This window comes from Cynoglossus semilaevis, chromosome 11 (assembly GCF_000523025.1).
Source record: "Cynoglossus semilaevis isolate Cse_v1.0 chromosome 11, Cse_v1.0, whole genome shotgun sequence".
NCBI lineage: Eukaryota > Metazoa > Chordata > Actinopteri > Pleuronectiformes > Cynoglossidae > Cynoglossus > Cynoglossus semilaevis.
Genome location: NC_024317.1, coordinates 11535823 through 11552538, shown reverse-complemented (window position 1 = coordinate 11552538; position 16716 = coordinate 11535823). Strand labels below are relative to the sequence as shown.

The 16716-nt window shown below is 41.9% G+C and overlaps 1 protein-coding gene and 1 non-coding gene across 4 annotated transcripts in view; one reads left to right on the top strand and one right to left on the bottom strand.

The window, feature by feature from the left end:
- Positions 1 to 6: 6 nt before the first annotated feature.
- The window catches only part of ndrg3a (ndrg family member 3a), a 28644-nt gene continuing 11934 nt past the window's right edge, over positions 7 to 16716 (bottom strand). The window contains exons 2-17 of one of the 3 annotated variants that reach the window (XM_008320525.3): positions 16078 to 16161; positions 14897 to 14929; positions 6075 to 6180; positions 5592 to 5712; positions 5326 to 5388; positions 5183 to 5243; positions 4833 to 4919; positions 4421 to 4477; positions 4024 to 4127; positions 3409 to 3474; positions 2869 to 2920; positions 2401 to 2448; positions 2287 to 2322; positions 2149 to 2200; positions 1194 to 1232; positions 7 to 180 (exon numbers count right to left, since the gene is read on the bottom strand). In XM_008320525.3, the coding sequence (XP_008318747.1) occupies positions 8 to 180; positions 1194 to 1232; positions 2149 to 2200; positions 2287 to 2322; positions 2401 to 2448; positions 2869 to 2920; positions 3409 to 3474; positions 4024 to 4127; positions 4421 to 4477; positions 4833 to 4919; positions 5183 to 5243; positions 5326 to 5388; positions 5592 to 5712; positions 6075 to 6180; positions 14897 to 14929; positions 16078 to 16134 (1155 nt within the window). In that variant the 5' untranslated portion in view covers positions 16135 to 16161 and the 3' untranslated portion in view covers position 7. Of the gene's footprint in view, positions 181 to 1193; positions 1233 to 2148; positions 2201 to 2286; positions 2323 to 2400; positions 2449 to 2868; positions 2921 to 3408; positions 3475 to 4023; positions 4128 to 4420; positions 4478 to 4832; positions 4920 to 5182; positions 5244 to 5325; positions 5389 to 5591; positions 5713 to 6074; positions 6181 to 11245; positions 11644 to 14896; positions 14930 to 16077; positions 16162 to 16716 lie in introns of those variants that run through there. The other 2 variants (XM_008320526.3, XM_008320527.3) reach the window with 2 other exon arrangements.
- On the top strand, positions 7554 to 7625 carry trnaq-uug (transfer RNA glutamine (anticodon UUG)). Its single transcript has one exon. It is a non-coding gene; the product is annotated as a tRNA-Gln (tRNA).

Genomic DNA, 16716 nt, shown 5'->3' with positions numbered 1-16716 from the left:
GTGGACTTTAGCAGGACACCTCCATGGTCTGAGGTCTACACTGGTTGTCCAGACCCGCAGTGCCGCTGCTGTCCAGCAGGCTGTTGAGATTGTTGCGACTGCGACTGCTCTCCATGGAGGTGATGCTGGAGGAGGAGGTGGTGCGGGAGCGAGCGAGACGGCTCATTCCTGCAGAGGGCACTGGGAGAGAGACGAGCAGAGGTCAGTGTTGATGTAGTGACATGTTGACACAGAGCACAGAGTCAGAAATGTTTAGCCACAGCCGTGGGTTTACTAAGAAAATAAACAATGGTGAGAAATAGGATTAAGTGGAAGACGAAAAAGTAAATAATACAAAATTAGGAATAAGACAACATCACGTCAGCTGAAGAAAATTAGGACATTAAAGTGCCAAAAACTGTTGAAGGACTTAAAAAAAAAGATCATTGAGTTACATCCTCAAATAATTGGGATTTGGCCATAAAAACTACCATGAAGATTTAGGGCCACATTGAGAATAAATTAATAAATAAATAATTAAACGATTTTGAGATTAAAGTTGTAAATCAACAAGAAAAATTTCATTTTAAAAACTCTACGAGAGTGAAGTCGTCAATGTTTGACAAAAAAGTCATACATTTTTGAGTATGACATTGTGAAAAACAGAGACAAAACTTTGAAAAAAAAAAAAAAAGCAAACATTAAAGGTGTCCAAAGACGTAGTGCAGTACAACCAGGTCATAATAACATTTGATGACATTGTCTGGACTTGTTTCTGTTCAAATGTTCATTTCCTGGCCTGGAGCACAAACTGGTTGATCTGTCACCACCAGTCCAACGACACAACAACTGAGGTGACTCACATGCAAACAAGCAGTCTGCACAAACCAAATAAAAACGAAACAGCTGAGCCAAAAGAAATCTTGAATCGTGTTCACTGAAGTAAGAAATAAAGGCAGGACAGGGTCAGCCACAGGGTCAGCCACAGGGTCAGCCACAGGGTCAGCCACAGGGTCAGCCACAGTGACAGCAGCAGCAGCAGCTCATGCAGGAAAACAGAACACAGAGGTCAGATTCCATGCAGGCAAATAAATGTGTGCCGAAACAGTCTGGCTGAAACGGTACCAGAACTGTTCTCTGTCTACATGGCCACATTTATCCATTGCAGAGTGTCACGAGGCCTTTGGTCTGGGAGCTGCAGAAGAACTTAGTACCTGACTCGTTGCTCAGGTGACTGAGAAGAACATAGGGAACTGGAAGCAGTAATTAAAAGAAGAAGAGGAAGAAGACAGGGAGACAAGGTGAGAAGGTGGATCTCCACGACCCCGCCTCTGATCTGAACTCCGCCACAGTCCACTGCAGTAGCTCTCACTGCGGTTCCAAAGTCAACGCTGCATCACACAACACACATGCAGCGGCAGTGGAACCACAGCAGCACTTCACACACTCTGTAGAACCAGGCTCCTCCCACTGCCTCAGAAGTTCACAGAAAGATCAGAGAAAGTCTCGACAAAAAAACAAAGAATCCTTCAAACACTAGCTCTTTGGGCTTTAAGGCTTCAGCAGTGATTATCAACTGGCGGCTTACGGGCCAATTCCGGCCCATAACTGGATCCAAAATAACCATAAATAAATAAACACAAATGTGGTTTTCATTACATTTTATTTTTAGGGTCTGGAACCAAAGGAGTCTGTCCAGAAACATTCTGGGACTCTCAAAAATAGAGTTGGTGACCTCTGGGATAGAGGAATGTGGCTGCTGTGAACCAAGATATACAGTTATTCCTCTGTGAAAAGAGCAGAGGAATAACACAGACAGTACTGGACCCTAGAACAATATCACAGCACATCCAACAGAGACAGGATTTATATCCAAAATATCTGTTAAATAACAGTTAAAATCTTATCAAAATGTCTTAATGCTACTGTCAGACTGCTGATTCACTGAGCGTACTTCATGCTGCAGTGACCAGACAGGAAACTACCTCACGTCCTTCTAAGACTGGCCTGACCAAAACCTCGACCTGGTACACACACACACACACACACACACACACAAAACAGTTTCATTACAGCTGAGATCACATCAACACGTACTATTTTGAATCACAATGTGTTGTGTGTGTTTTTTTTATATCTCCAGTCAGTGCTCAGAGTGTGTTTACTTACTGTAGCCCATGCCTTGAACAAAATACTTGAAGGCTTCGGCCAGTTTCCCCGGCTGCAGAGAGATCAGACGGAGACACAGTTGAGAAGATGAAAACGTTCTCATTAGTCAACATTAATGTGCTGAGGAGTTCAGCCCACCTGAACCACCTGTGGTAAACCTCCACAGTCAGCCATCTGGAAGAAATAACAATGTTTGATTAGATTATTCTTTGTCCAACTTTAATATTAGTTAGATTAAAAAACAACCGTCACCTTCAGCAGGGTGGTCTTGGTTGGGTTTAACCTTGAATTGCACTCCACCTGATCATCAAGTCAGACAAGAGGTAAAAAGATTAGATCATACAGATCACTGTCTTAGCATTTGTTTTCCCAATACCCATATCAATACTTTAGATTTTTTAAATAAAAAAAAAAACCCAATAAAAAACATCATGTGAAATGTGATGAATGAGAAAGATGCACAATCCATAGTAAGTATGCAGGGTTGTGGTGTATCTGGGACTTTTCTTCTCAACACAGCCTCTTTTTCAGCCTGGTCTGTCTGAGGTGTCGCTGATATGAATCAAAACATCACTTTTTATCTCTATAATAAGTGCTGCTACCAAAGCAACAGCATCACAGAGTTCATTCAGACTGTATGTTCAAGCGTCACAGATCGTCATGATTGTACTTGGGTGTTGACTTTGGGGCGGGGGCAGAACAGGTCTCAGGTCTACCTACCACAGGATCCACAGCAGGTGATGTGTCACCGACCACCAACAAAGCAGGACATCTGTGAAGGTCAGGAGAAAACGAATGAGGAACCATCGTCCAGGCCGACGGCAGTGATCACCATCTGACTCAAACAGGTCGTACCAACCACGCCTGACTATGGTGACAGTAACTTCCTCAGCTCAGTCAGAGCCACTGACATAAACAGATTCTGGGTTTAATGTAAATCAGTCCATGATTCACAGAAGAAAACGGGTTCCTGTGCATCTGACAAATAAAAGCTCGTACAATATGTCTGCACAACAAAACAAAGATCAGGTTGTTTTTGTAGCCTCGCATGAGCTCTCTCTCTTTATATCAAATAAATAATGATTTAATTTGAATTAAAGTGGAAATTCTGTCATTTGTTTTCAGTGATCAGTGCAGTAGGTTAGTCAACACTTTTGTCAACAGGAGCAAAGTGTAGAGTGAAGAGCATTAATGACAAACGACTGATTCCAATCACTTTGTTAAATAAAACAACTGTGGGTCATGTTTGTGTCAACTCACGTTAGTGTGTTGACAGTGTCCTCGTTCAGCCCCACAACTGGCCTCTCGATCTCCAAGTCACGGCGACTAGAAAGAAAAAAAAAAAGAGTGAAATTTAGGAAAAGTCAATGAAGTGGAGACAGCATCGGAATCTGGGTGGGAAAGTCTCCTCTACATCCTTCAGATACTACACACTTGTTTACTGTGTTATTTACAGTGACATTTGTTTTCCAAACGTGTGTTTAGTTATTGTCTCAGGGTGAGGAGTTTCTCCTCAGACAGAAACACAGAGTGATGAAACTGTGGCAGACTAACAGGACATTCCTCTGATTATTATTCTGTATCTAATTGGTCATTGTTTAATACTAACAAGAAAACTTTAACAACTTGTATCTTTTTATTATCTCTTGACTAACAACTGCCTCTTTGTACTGAATATTTTGCTCTTGAACAGCCTTTAACTCACCACATCACGAATGTCAGTAGAAAGTGACGTGAGTAGAAACGTTTTACTAAAATCCTTATTCAAGTGTGATTCTTGTGTTGATTTGGAAATGCTTTAAACTGAATCCAGAACAGACCATTTGTGACAGACAGCCCACCACACACACTCTGGACTCAGCTGCAGTGTCTTACTATTGATAGGAGCCACAGAAGAGAGCCAGGTTGTCCTGGTTGATGTCATGGGCGATATGGAGACGGTAGGTCTGAATCAGCTCCTGGTTATCAGTCAGTTCATCCTGGTGCACAGGAAAAAACAAACGTATTTTTAATAATTAAAATAATATTTACATTATACCAATGTTGATACATTTAATATATATGAATAATCTGTACTTATATACTATTTTTCTAACCCTAATGAGTCTCATGGAGTGAACCCTGAAACCTGTGGCCCTGGCTGCAGTTCAACTGGACTACGTACACCCTGATCACCATGACCCCCCCCCAGATTATGTTAAAATAAGAGTAAATTATTATGAGGACCATGAACAGCTCAGATAATGGTAGAGGGAACACAGAGTGAACTCACTGTGCTGAAGTGATGGGCCATGACGATGTCGACCAAATTACTGGTCCACCCAGACAGCTACACACAGGAGGAAAAACATCAGTTAAAAGAAAACAGAAGTCACTTTATGTATAATAGAGTTATGCAAAATAAGTTTACAAAAATCAATGGCAAAAAATCTGTGATTTATATTAACAGAACTTCAACTTCTGTAATATATTGATTCGATTTTAAGTTGTTTGTAATGCGATGATATCCTTTAGGGTCAGGGGGTGAACAGACAACGACAGAAGATTCTATATTTGGCTCAATGTAATACGTTCAGCTGTATCAGTAAATGAAGAAACATATAGGATAAAATCCCTAACCAAAATCAGGTGGTGTCCTGAAATGGTAAAAGATGAAAGAGTCCAAGAGCTGTGGTTGTTCAGACCTTTGACGCTGCCCAGTCGATCCATCCCTCAGCACAGGAGTCGACATTAATCAACACCAGACCTTCAACCAGAGTGGGATTGTTCAGCTGTGGAGAGAAGTCAGCTGTGATAACACTGTCAAGGCAAGGCATTCTAAATATAACACAAAAAAACAGACAAACAAAAGTAACAACAAACATGACCCAGCTAAAGTTAAAAGCCAAAAATAACAATTAACAAACACGTTTGTGACCTACTAAAAGCCAAAAATAACAATATCAAAACAATTAACAAACACGTTTGTGACCTACACTAGGACTGTACGCTCCTTCACCAGCATACAGTCCTAGTGATTTTCTTCAGGACTTACAGCAAAGCGGGTTAGGACGTACGCTCCTGCTCCCACGCCGATGCCAATCACACTGTTGATGCTGCAGAGAGAGGAGAAAGTGTTAGCATGGGACAGGAAGTGCACGTCATCACTGATCTGAAAACAAGAGACGGGACACTGACCTGAGCTGAGTCATCACAGAGGGCAGCATTTCAGCCAGCTCATCCATGGTGGGGTAGCAGTACCTGGAGACAGACAACCAAAATACCACAGAGTGTCAGGTGCATGTGTAGTTATATAAATCCTGACACACACACACACACACACACGTGAATGACTGTGCTTTGTACATGTACATCAGCAGCTCGTGTATCACTCTGTTCATCAAACAACACTGGTGTGACGTCCTCATTTTATCAGAGGAGAAGAAGTGGTGCAGCAGACCTACCCCCTGGGGAAGGGAGGGGCTCCTTCCTGCTGCCCCGGAGCGTCCACGTGGATCACTGCAAAGTGCTGCGTGATCTCCTGCATGTCCTCATAGTTGAACAGGGTGTTGAAGCACGACTTGTCTGAAACATTGAAACAACGGTCGCAGAGGTTTAAGGAGTACGAGGAGAAACAATGACTTTGGTAAAAATTCATTGTCACATTTTGGGAACACTCCTGTCTAGATGATCTCATCACATGTATCTGACATTCCAAAACACTTTCCCTCCTTTCTTTGTTCTTGGTCTGGGATTAGAACAAGTCAGAACACACAGCTTTTTTACCATTAACAAACCACAGTGTGTCGCTGATTTAACGACACGAAAGTAAGGTTTTTCATTTTAACATTTGAAGACTGCTCTGAATTTAAAGTTGGGCTCAAACAGTAGCTGCCCTGGTGTTGCTCTGCCGACTGCAGATGGCTTCACTGACTGGGTTGACTTACGGTTCAACCCTATGTCGTGATAGGTGAGGATGACGGGCCTGTTGCCCTTGGGAACGCCTCTCATCGTCACATGAAGGACACCATGAGGAGTCTCGATGTCATGCTCCTGCAGACAGAGAAAAACAACCAGTTAAACTTCAGTAAGGAGGAGAAAAAAATTCTTATTTATCATCTCCTAGTCCTTAATTGTTCTCAGGGTCAGAAGGGCAGCCGCAGCCAATCCCAGCAGCCTTTGGGATAGGGCGTGGCACACACCAGATTAGATATGTCAAACTCAAGGTCCACAGAATGTCATCATATCATGTGGCCCATGAAAGAATGCAGCATATAAAATATCTGAGCTTGATTGACAGCTGTGATCATGGGAAACGATTCTTGTTTTGCTTGATTTTTAAAAAAAATTAATTTTACAATGGAAAAATTCTAGCTGGCCGATTCCACCCAAGGCTCTAGGGGTCACTGGAAATTTTTGATGTCATAATAAAGGTCACAAGGGAACCACTAATATACAGTATCTTCCAGATGTGGTTGATTTGACTATGTCTCTAAGATTTCAGACTATTAAACACTGACTGAAGAGTTAGGTTCTCACTGAGTTTTAAGAAACAAAATGAATTATATAAAATGTAGAAAAATACAGAACATTCTGAACTGTATCTGGAGGTGTGTGTCTGTGTCCTTGGACACAAAGAAGAGATGAATACACGACACAGTTATTAGAGGACGACGGGACTGTGTTGGACGCTTTCATCTCTTAATCTTTCTTCCAATAAAATGGCTGACATCGTACAACGACAATCAGATGAACAGGTTTGCACTGAGAAACAGGCTTTTTTTAACATTTGGGAAAGTTGTGAAAAGCCACAGACCAATGTCAGCTATTTGACATCATCGCTAGCTTTGTGTTTCTCTTTATCTTGAAAATATAAGAATAACATATCGTTGTCCCCGAGGGAGAAGTCCAGACCATTTACAGATAAACAGCGATGAAACATTCAAACATGGAAGGGTAAAAGTGCAGCGTCACTAGTGCTTGGTCAGAATCATAGAGCACATGACGGGAGGTTATATGATCACATCCTGGAAATGACACGGCAGGTTCCCTGGGAATAAGCTGTCTTTTTATATCAGACATGAAACACCAACAGTGGTGCCAAGGTCAGTGTGAATTAACAGAATAACATGCACGTGTATGAGAGCAGAGGGTGGAGCCAAGACCATGTCTAAGGTAAATGACAGATGGAGATTATGACTAGAAACATGTACAAATGGAAGTCTTTGTAAGAAATATCTTGTTTAGATAAAACCCACAATACAAAACATATGAAAGGCTTTTTTTTCTCCTGAAACACAATGACCAATTAATTTTTGGTATCAATACAGAGATGGATTCCACCCATTATATTCAACTAGTAAAACAGAGGAGTACCAGTGAAACCCTGGATGTGGGTTGATGTTTGAAACCACATCTTAACAGTTGGTTCCATGGTGTAATGGTTAGCACTCTGGACTTTGAATCCAGTGATCCGAGTTCAAATCTCGGTGGAACCTGAGTTTTTTTCTCCTTTGGACGGACTTTTTTTTTCAAGAATTTCCTGTGTGGAATCAACCTCAAGTTCAATCTCATCTACAACATCTTCTTCTTCGTGGTAACATGTGACAGATGGGTAGGTAGCATGTGCCAAATCACTGTGTGTTCTGCTGCTGTGACATGCCCTGATGGAGAGAGGTGGAGTGTGATTGGCTTTTAAAAGACGTCAACTGTTAAACTGCAGGGATTGGGACAAGAAGCTGTTCCTTAAGTGGGTGATGGAGCTAAAATTAACCTCATCTGCCAAAGAGTGAGCTGCGAAATTAGCAGTATGCAATGTCACCTCCTTCTTACTAAGGCGTTTTACAGTTTGGAGGAGTGGAGTGTGACCTTGCTGAATAACTACACCCTGACGTGATCATATCTGCTTAAGATAATATTCAGATGTTGCGATCTTATCTACCTCCTTCCATTTCTGTTTATAAAACTGTTACAGTTACAGTTTGTTCGCTCAAGCCAACCCGGGGCAGCCATCACAGACTCATTTTGGACTACACTCTTAATCTGACACTTTAATGCCACGATTCAGCCGGAACTAAATGAGAAACAACGACTGAATCTGTGTGCAGTTCTCACTTCACAGCAAAGCCAAAGTTTAGCATGGCTCAACCATAGAGTCACATTACATTAGAGTCACTTGGTCTGGTCATACAGCACAGTATGTCACTATGTCCATATAACTGGCAGATCACAAGACCTGCAGTTCAACCAAGACCACAGTTGGATTTCCAGATTCTGCATCACATTCCCACTGTACTGTCAGAGCAGCCTGGTCATTGTAGCACAAACTAAAACTATTATAAGTCAGAAATGTCCAGCTTAGAATTCTAGCTTCCCAACTGTATTAGGCCAGGAATGAAAAACATGTTCTATCAACACCAGGCTGATTGAAAATCCAACAACGTTCTTTTTCTTTCTTTAATTTCCATCTAGGATTCAGGTTTCTCGAAGGAGACCGTCTACTGTATGTTTGTACACTGTTCACGTCTACCTTAGATATTCTTATGTTGGCCCAAGGCTGAGGGATTAGCTGCCTGAATATGAAATCACACCACTAGATGCTGCTATATTGTACACAGTGTACTCTTAAATAAAACCAACAGTTTTTTTGTTTCTTTCATCAACCAAAGGAAGAGGGAACCAGTCAAAGATAAGAAAGATCAGATATAAAAGTAACTGTTAGCTCCACCGTTTACACTGCTGCATTGTTCAGCTACACTATTCATTTTCATGGGCGTTTCTGTCATTCATGCATAAAAGAGTGAGGCCTTCAGAGAAGAACTGGATATGGAAGAGTAAGTTAAGGTGCTTCTGTCTGTCAATTCCTTTCTTGGCTTGGTTTACAGGCTGTATTGATCTAGAAACTCTGCGTACCATTTCCTTTCAGTCAAATGGATATATTACTACACACACACACACACACACACACACACAGAGGCTGTGGATGAAAACAGACTCAGGGCGGGGTTGTTTTCCTTGTCAGAAAGGCAAAAACAATGGAATGGCTGCAGTAACAGCAGCCTTTATTCCTTCTTCTTCATGTGTTGATGCTGAGCAGCAGTTCATTCAGCTGAGCCTCAGTGGGAGTTGATGTTTGGGACGGTTCTTGGTGAGAAGTGAATACTAAGTAGGGGTTTGAATTTTCAGGGAGAATGGTTGAGGAAGCTTCTTTCATGCTGGATAAAAGTGGAAGGCGGGGGTCCTGCGTTTTTTGGATCCCAGAATGAGGACAAGTGAGGGAGCTGGCTGAATGAGAAATGGATGAGAGGACGTTAACCTGTTCTTCTCCACCACAAATCAATCAGTTTATCATCAGTTCTCTCTGTAGCTGCGCTGCAGGGTTGCTGAAGGGCAGGGCAGCGGCGTACCAATACTGTGTGTTTATGTACTTCATGTATGAACAAACAGCAGCGTGCTCTCCGGGTTCTATCACAAACACAGAGTCCGCCCTCCTGCAGCAAACACCAGTGATGGCCTGACATCACGGCCACGGTGCAGTGAAGCTACACACTGGAGGAACTGAGCTGCAGCTAAACCAGGCCTTCATCACAACAGAGACGTGGACATGAACAGAAGAGTGTGGGGTTCAAGGCCCAACATATGGGATGGGGACCTGATGATGAATATCTGATTATTAAAAAAAGACTTTCTGCAGCCGGACATTGGGTAAATGTTTTGTATAAATACGGTTCATTTCTATTAATAGTGACACGACTCTCCTTGTCTCCGTTCTTTAACACTGATAACACCACTTACTGTTTCCTAATAGAACACACATACTGTAACTCCTCGTTAACCTGCAGAGGGTGCTTTTGTCACAGTTTGAATCCTGTGGTCCAAGAGTGAAGAGTCCTGGTGCAATTATGGTTTAATACGTGTCATTCTTCAACTCAATATATTTGAAAAGAAAATGGTCGGATCAAGTCATGACACTAAGGATTAACCACAGATGAAAAGCAGATCTGAACTGAGGCAGCGGTCAGTGCGGACAACGAGGAGAACATTTAAGACCTGCTGTCCTTAAACCTGGAATAACACGAAGAAACAAGTCAATGAAAGATCAACCACCGCACAGCTGTGAGGAGGTACTGCACCACCAGGGTGCAGAAACAAGGTAGATGGACCATGTATTGATACACAATAAATGATATAAATAAATTAAACAATCTGGTAATTGTAGTTCAAAATAAAGGTTTCATTTTGAGGTTTCTAAAACAATAGTATGTGAATGTTGCATTGCACCTGTAACTATATTTTGATCATGTTTATATATGAATAGCCAGTGCCCTGGCCCTAAAATCTGTTTAATGTTGCATCAAATCAACCTCTAAAAAACAGAAGATGTAAAAAATATTATTAAATGTTGCTTTCATTGACATTTATATTTATGTCTTTTAAGCATTGATATATAGCAGTAGCATTAGTTAACTCTTCAGTCATGTCACAGCCCATTAAAGCAAGACACATTGCTAGTAAAAAAAAAAAAAAACCTGAGCGTAAATATCCATCTTTTATAAATACAGGCTATATTTTCAAAATTAAAAGGACTGAAAAAAACTGTCCTCGAGTCTTAACTCTGTGACTACAGTCAGCTCTGAACTGGGAGGTAAAGAGTGCTATACTGCAGACCAGAGCGATGACAGAGCAGCAGAGTGCTGACAACCTGACAAATGCTCTCTCCACCACTGCATCTCCACCGTCCCTGGGCTGTGGCTGCAGAGCTAGAACCATGTGAAGCTGTTTTAAATGTCCATCACTGATCCACAGACATCGTTCATGCATCTTTTACAGCGTTGCATTAACACGCCCCACTGCACACACACACTGACACGCCTGTAGAAATGCACAAACACAAAATATGTTGAGCTCACACAGCTGTCCTCAAAGACAAAGACAAAGACAAGAACCAGCAGTCTTAGAGGTCTGCTGTAGACGTCCACATAGACCACCAGCAGGTCTTTACTTTTAGCAACCGGAGCTGTGGCAGAGTCTCCTCAAGCCACCTCCTAAATCTGAACCCAAACCCTCAGTGCCGTGGACACAGATGTGTGGAGGCAGGCATGTCGCATTTATCACTCACCACTTCATTCCCACAGCATGCAATCTGGTCCAGGTCCAGAATAGCAGACATGTTTTTCCCACGCAGGACAAGGCGTGTGTTATGCTATGTGCAAGTGTGTTCTGGTTCAAATCTCCAAACGGAGTAGGAAGGAGAAGAGAGGTTGAATATGTCTGTGATGGGGAGGCAAGAGCAGCACTGACAGGAGGAGGAGAGGGAGGAGAAAGGCCACAGCACAGGGACCCAGGAGGAGATGGGTGAATGAGCTGAGTGAAGGAAAAGGAATGAGTAAGACACAGAAATGACGGAAAGAACGACAGAAAGAAGGACAGACACAAGAGGTGGGAAAGAGAGTACGAAGAGAGACAGAAGGGGGAGGAGAGTGAGACTGCAGTTTGTGCTTGGTAGTCACAGCGCGTTCCTACATCCAGCCATCCGTGGTTTTGATTGGACCACTGAGGGTCAGGTGGTCGAAGGGAAGGGGTGAGGCTTCGGGGAGAACGGGGAGGAGGAGGAGAGAGAGAGTGGGAGGGATGGGGGGATGATGAGGTACAAAGGGTGCAAGGATGCAGAGGCAGTCAGAAGAAATGTGCAGGCTGTAAATGTCACATTGATGGAGAGGAGAGAGGAGAAGAGAGGGGGACAGGGCAGAGGAGGAAGTGGGAGAGAGAGGACAGGAAATGAAAAGAGAGGAGAGAAGAGGAGTGGAAGGAAGAAAAGAGGAGAGAAGGAGAAGGAGGGTAAAGAGAGGCGAGGTGAGGCATAGGAGAGGAGCTGGGAGGAGAGGACACAATTCAAATTCAAGCCATATTATATTTAAACAAAAAGTCCTGTGAGGATCTGACATGTGTTTAACAAATGCATTAAAAATAAAAGAGCCTACATGGCAGAATTTGGACGTTTTAATGTTGTATAAGAGCCAATGGTAACATTTTAGCACATTGTTACTACATTATTTACTACAATGAAAACATCATTTGCTGGAAGATTAAAGTTTCCTATCACATGACTTTCAAGAGCACTTCCAGAGGCACTTTCAAGCGATACAGAAGGAGTGATAGGACCAGGATGCATCAGTCTTACACATTCTGGCGTCAGAGTCACATTGTCTTCTCAGAGAACTCTAAAAAGTCTAATTGGATTTTATTTTTAGCATTAAATGCACCTCCTCCCAGATGCTCTTATACTCCGCACACCAACGGATCAATGTCTCACCTCCCATTAGAGCCAAATCGTTTATTGATCCAACCTCCTCTCCTCTCCTCTCCTCTGCCCCACTTCTCCATCTGCACAACTCCAGGTTTCACCAGGACGTAGGACACCTGTGAGTGTGGAACTGGCACATTTAGACTGTGGTGTTTAATAAAATCTTCCACAAAATGTGATTTGAGGAAGACTAAATCAACTAGAGTGTTATTTTTAAAAAGCTGCGGCCTAAATTCTGACTGTACATATTTTTGATAGCTAGGGGAGGAAAACTGTCCAACATGAACCAAAGCATCAGATGTCTATATCTATAGGCCCAGAAAACTGCACTAAATGAATGTATATGTCGGCAGCAGTGGTCAGACAAGTCACAGACCCACGTTATTATGTCTGTAATTGTTACAAGGCCGCTTCAAATGCAATGCACCATTCAGCTTCGTATGTACAGGGGAGTTTTTGACCACCAGAGCCCAGACTCACACAGTTAGCTGTCCAATGGCGCCCTCTGTTGAACCGATTAAGATCATAATTTAAAAAAAACACGACCCTGACAGCCAACGTCACTATGACGTAGTATTTTCAACATTACCATAAACCAATACTCGCGCTGATCGCATTGCATTGAAACTCCTTCAACACCGTCTCCGCCAGAGGTCAGTCATTTATTTCTTCCTACATGTAAGGCTGAATATATATGAATAAGAACGACGGACACACGATGTGGTGCACTGACTGCAGCACCCCGTCGGTGAGCCGTGGCTCCACCCAGACGCCATCGTCTCCACCAGCACCCAACTCTTCTGCCTCCTCCTCCTCCTCCCTGTACTCCTGCTGGTGCAAAATGATTTTGTCGTGACCATGCAGTACACGTATCCGACCAGTAAAAGGAGCTGTAGCAGCACGGACGTCAGATGTGACTTCCTGGATTTGTCCTCCAGGAGTTGATAATGTCAAAGTGGTCGTGATGACACCTCCTCCGTGTCTACGGCTAAGACCCTGCATCACTGACATCTAATCACAGGCAGGTACATGATGTACTTTCAATGTAAACACAATGTAAAGCAGGGGTGTGAGTTATGTAAATACTCACGATTATATACTCCTAAAAAAACATTGAACACATTTAAAGGGTTTGTATGCAATTAAAAAATAACTTTTTTTTGCAGTTCAGGTCAGTCTCACTAGAGAGACCAGTGACTGATTTGAACCGACAATGAGGAGGTAGATCCAAGCCATATTTATAGCAACGCTAGAGGAATACACACAAAGTACGTGTAGAAATATCCAAGAATGAATCAGCATGCTGCCAGAAGGAATTCAAATACCTAAACATGAGTGTATAAAGAACTAAAAGGTTTTTTAAAACCATAGCTTAAAAGATAAAAGATCTAAAAAATGTTTTTTATTTATTTAAATCTTTTATGTTTTTCCTTGCTACTGTACTCCTTTCTGTGTAATGTTCTTTCCTACCAGTGTAGTTATGGTTCTTCTTTCTAATCTAATTCCACTGAAACTGTAGAAGTGTCTGGATTTTACTCACAGAAATGTAAGGATTTATGTTAAGCACACGTATCATCTAAGAATGACTAGGTCAAAATGGCTGCCCAGGACGGTAAGGTCAATCAGGCTGGACTACCAAAGAGACCGAGACAGAATTGGACATCTTACAGTAAAACTGGACCACACTGTAAAAGGACCTGTTTTAAATCAGTGCCATAATAAGACGATCAGCTGCTTAATGGAACATCATCATCAGCTAATAAAACACAGACCAATGGATGCAGTGCACCCGCTCCTGCTCACACATGGATCTTTCCACCCTAACTGCAGTGGCTATATTTAGCTCTGGTGGGACGCTGAAGCAGATGTGACTGCAGGAAAGTAAGAACAGGATAAAAGGCTTAACCCTTCGCAGCCACGAAACCCAAGGAACACAGCAGAGAGCAGAGTCATCTTACAATGGCAGCACATCCCTACCTGCAGTGGGATCTAACACCGTGGTCCTCAGTCACCGCTCAGTCCACTTCTCCTCAATCATGTGGACTGGGACATGATCACTACACTGACCAGGACCTAAATCTATCTCACACTGTCAGTCATTAGTTAGAAGAACATTGTGTTTATATATTAATAACAGTCCTCACACTGAGTTCCATCAACATTACTGGATCCTGATTTTCAAGGTTTCAAGGAAAAGAACAGCAGCAGTTTGAAGCATTTCTTATCATGAAGAAGTTTTGTAAATCAGATCATTTTTTTAAGTCCTTAACCGTGGAATTAATGTCAGACATACCTAGAACCACACACAGCAGCTGTGTTTTTCTCATGTTAACAGCGTAGATGTTGCAATAAAAAGAACAAAGTTCAAATGTATGGGAACCGACAAAAATGTAAGGGTTTAGAATGGAACCAGGTCTGAGTTCTAGAAACACAGCAGTGTGTTCTGGAACAGAGGAGACCACTCACCTGGCAGTCGAAGTCTTGGAAGTTGCGTGAATTCTGAAAGGAAATAAAAAAGAGGAAATATAAATGAATAGAACAGAGTATTTATTATGAATTATAAATGGATTTTTATTCCGAGTTCATACAGTTTACTGAGGTGGACAACAGAAAACATACAGTTTTAAATTCAGATTTTAGTTTAAACACCTAAACACACCAAATAGGAAATAACTGTACAGCAGTAAAACCTGATCAGGTCTAGTGAAAACTCTTTCTTTCTAAACTTGTTTTATTATTATTATCACATCATCAATACTATTAACTTTAAGAACTTTGAGTTTGCTTTTTTAATTGCTGTCCACTAGGTGGAGTGAGAGGCCAGACACCTTCACTCTGGTGATTTTGTTTTACCTTCATATACAGTACATACTGTATATATATATATATATATATAAAGTCACAGCAAAGAGACGTCAAGAGAAGAAGTCAGAGCCTGGTTCTATTATAGTGTACAGTTTTTCTCTAACTGGTCTGAGTCTTTGGGGCGCTGCAGGAGAAATGATGGATTCTCTGCTTCATCTGCTTTCATCTCTCTTCATTTACTGTCATCTTGTTTTTTTCATTCTTGTTTTTTCCCAGTGCCATCTCAAGTTCTCTCCTCATTTTTTGTGACACTGATCTTTTTTTTTTTTCAAATGATTTCATTGCTTGTGCTCTAGTTTTTTTCTCTTTCCCATGGGCAGTTAGGAAGAGAGATGAATAATTTCATTTTAAGAGAAAGAAAATGCAGAGTGGGCATATCAGCTGAATGAGAATACCGTATTTTCCAGACTATAAGTTGCACCTTTTTTCATCCTTTGGCTTGGTTTGCGACTTATACTCAGGTGCGACACACTGACAGCTGTGAAAGGTCACTCTAGGGCTGTGTCCCAGTATCTGCTGCTCCTCTACCACTGAAAATGTACATGTTAGCTATTTTCACACTGACAGCCGCTAGAGGGCACTCTAGTTGGCTGGTACGACCTAAACTCCGGAGCGACTCATAATCCGGAAAATACAGTATACATATTACAGGCAAAACTTCAGGACCTCATATATTTATAAAGAAACGTCTGCAGAATAACCGTGTGGATGAGAGTGAACAGACGTCTGCCACATGCAGCTCATCAGTGTTCTGGTTTTTTTTATCCTTCCAGAAGACTTACCCTGTTGGTCAGCAGAGGTTTGATCTCTGTCAGCTGAACATCCTGCAGCTCATCCATGTTTCTCCCTGATCCCTGGAAACCTTTCTGTACAGGAAGACCACACACAGGAAGAAAGAAACAGATTTGTTACCAACAGTGACAGACTTCAAAATAATGGCCAAGGCCTAAATGAGACCTAATGGTAAGTTGTGCAGCTGTGTAACTATAGTATTTTGGGTCTGTCAGCATTTAGCATGTACACTGTGTACCACAAATGTCTTACGTCCATCACTTTACCAGTGCAGTTTCTGACAAAACTGTATGTTATGTTAGAAACTGCAGTGATACTACTACAGAGTATGGACTTTATTGAAGTATTTTATATATAAAAAAATCCTTCTCAACACAGTACCATTCCATACAAACGTTTCCTGAGACCGAATTACATGAATAAGAGCCATAAATCAATAGTGTACAGAAGCACAAACGAGTTCTCTTGGCCCGAGCTCCACCAAGATGAATTAGAAGATATTGAAAACATTATTTGTGGTCAGATGGTTCCACTTTCAAGTGATCTATAATCAGGATGGAAGGGATATGGGTTCATACTGCATCTTATTTGGTCAGATCAGTCCTTGTTTAAGCTTTTTTGGTTAAGAA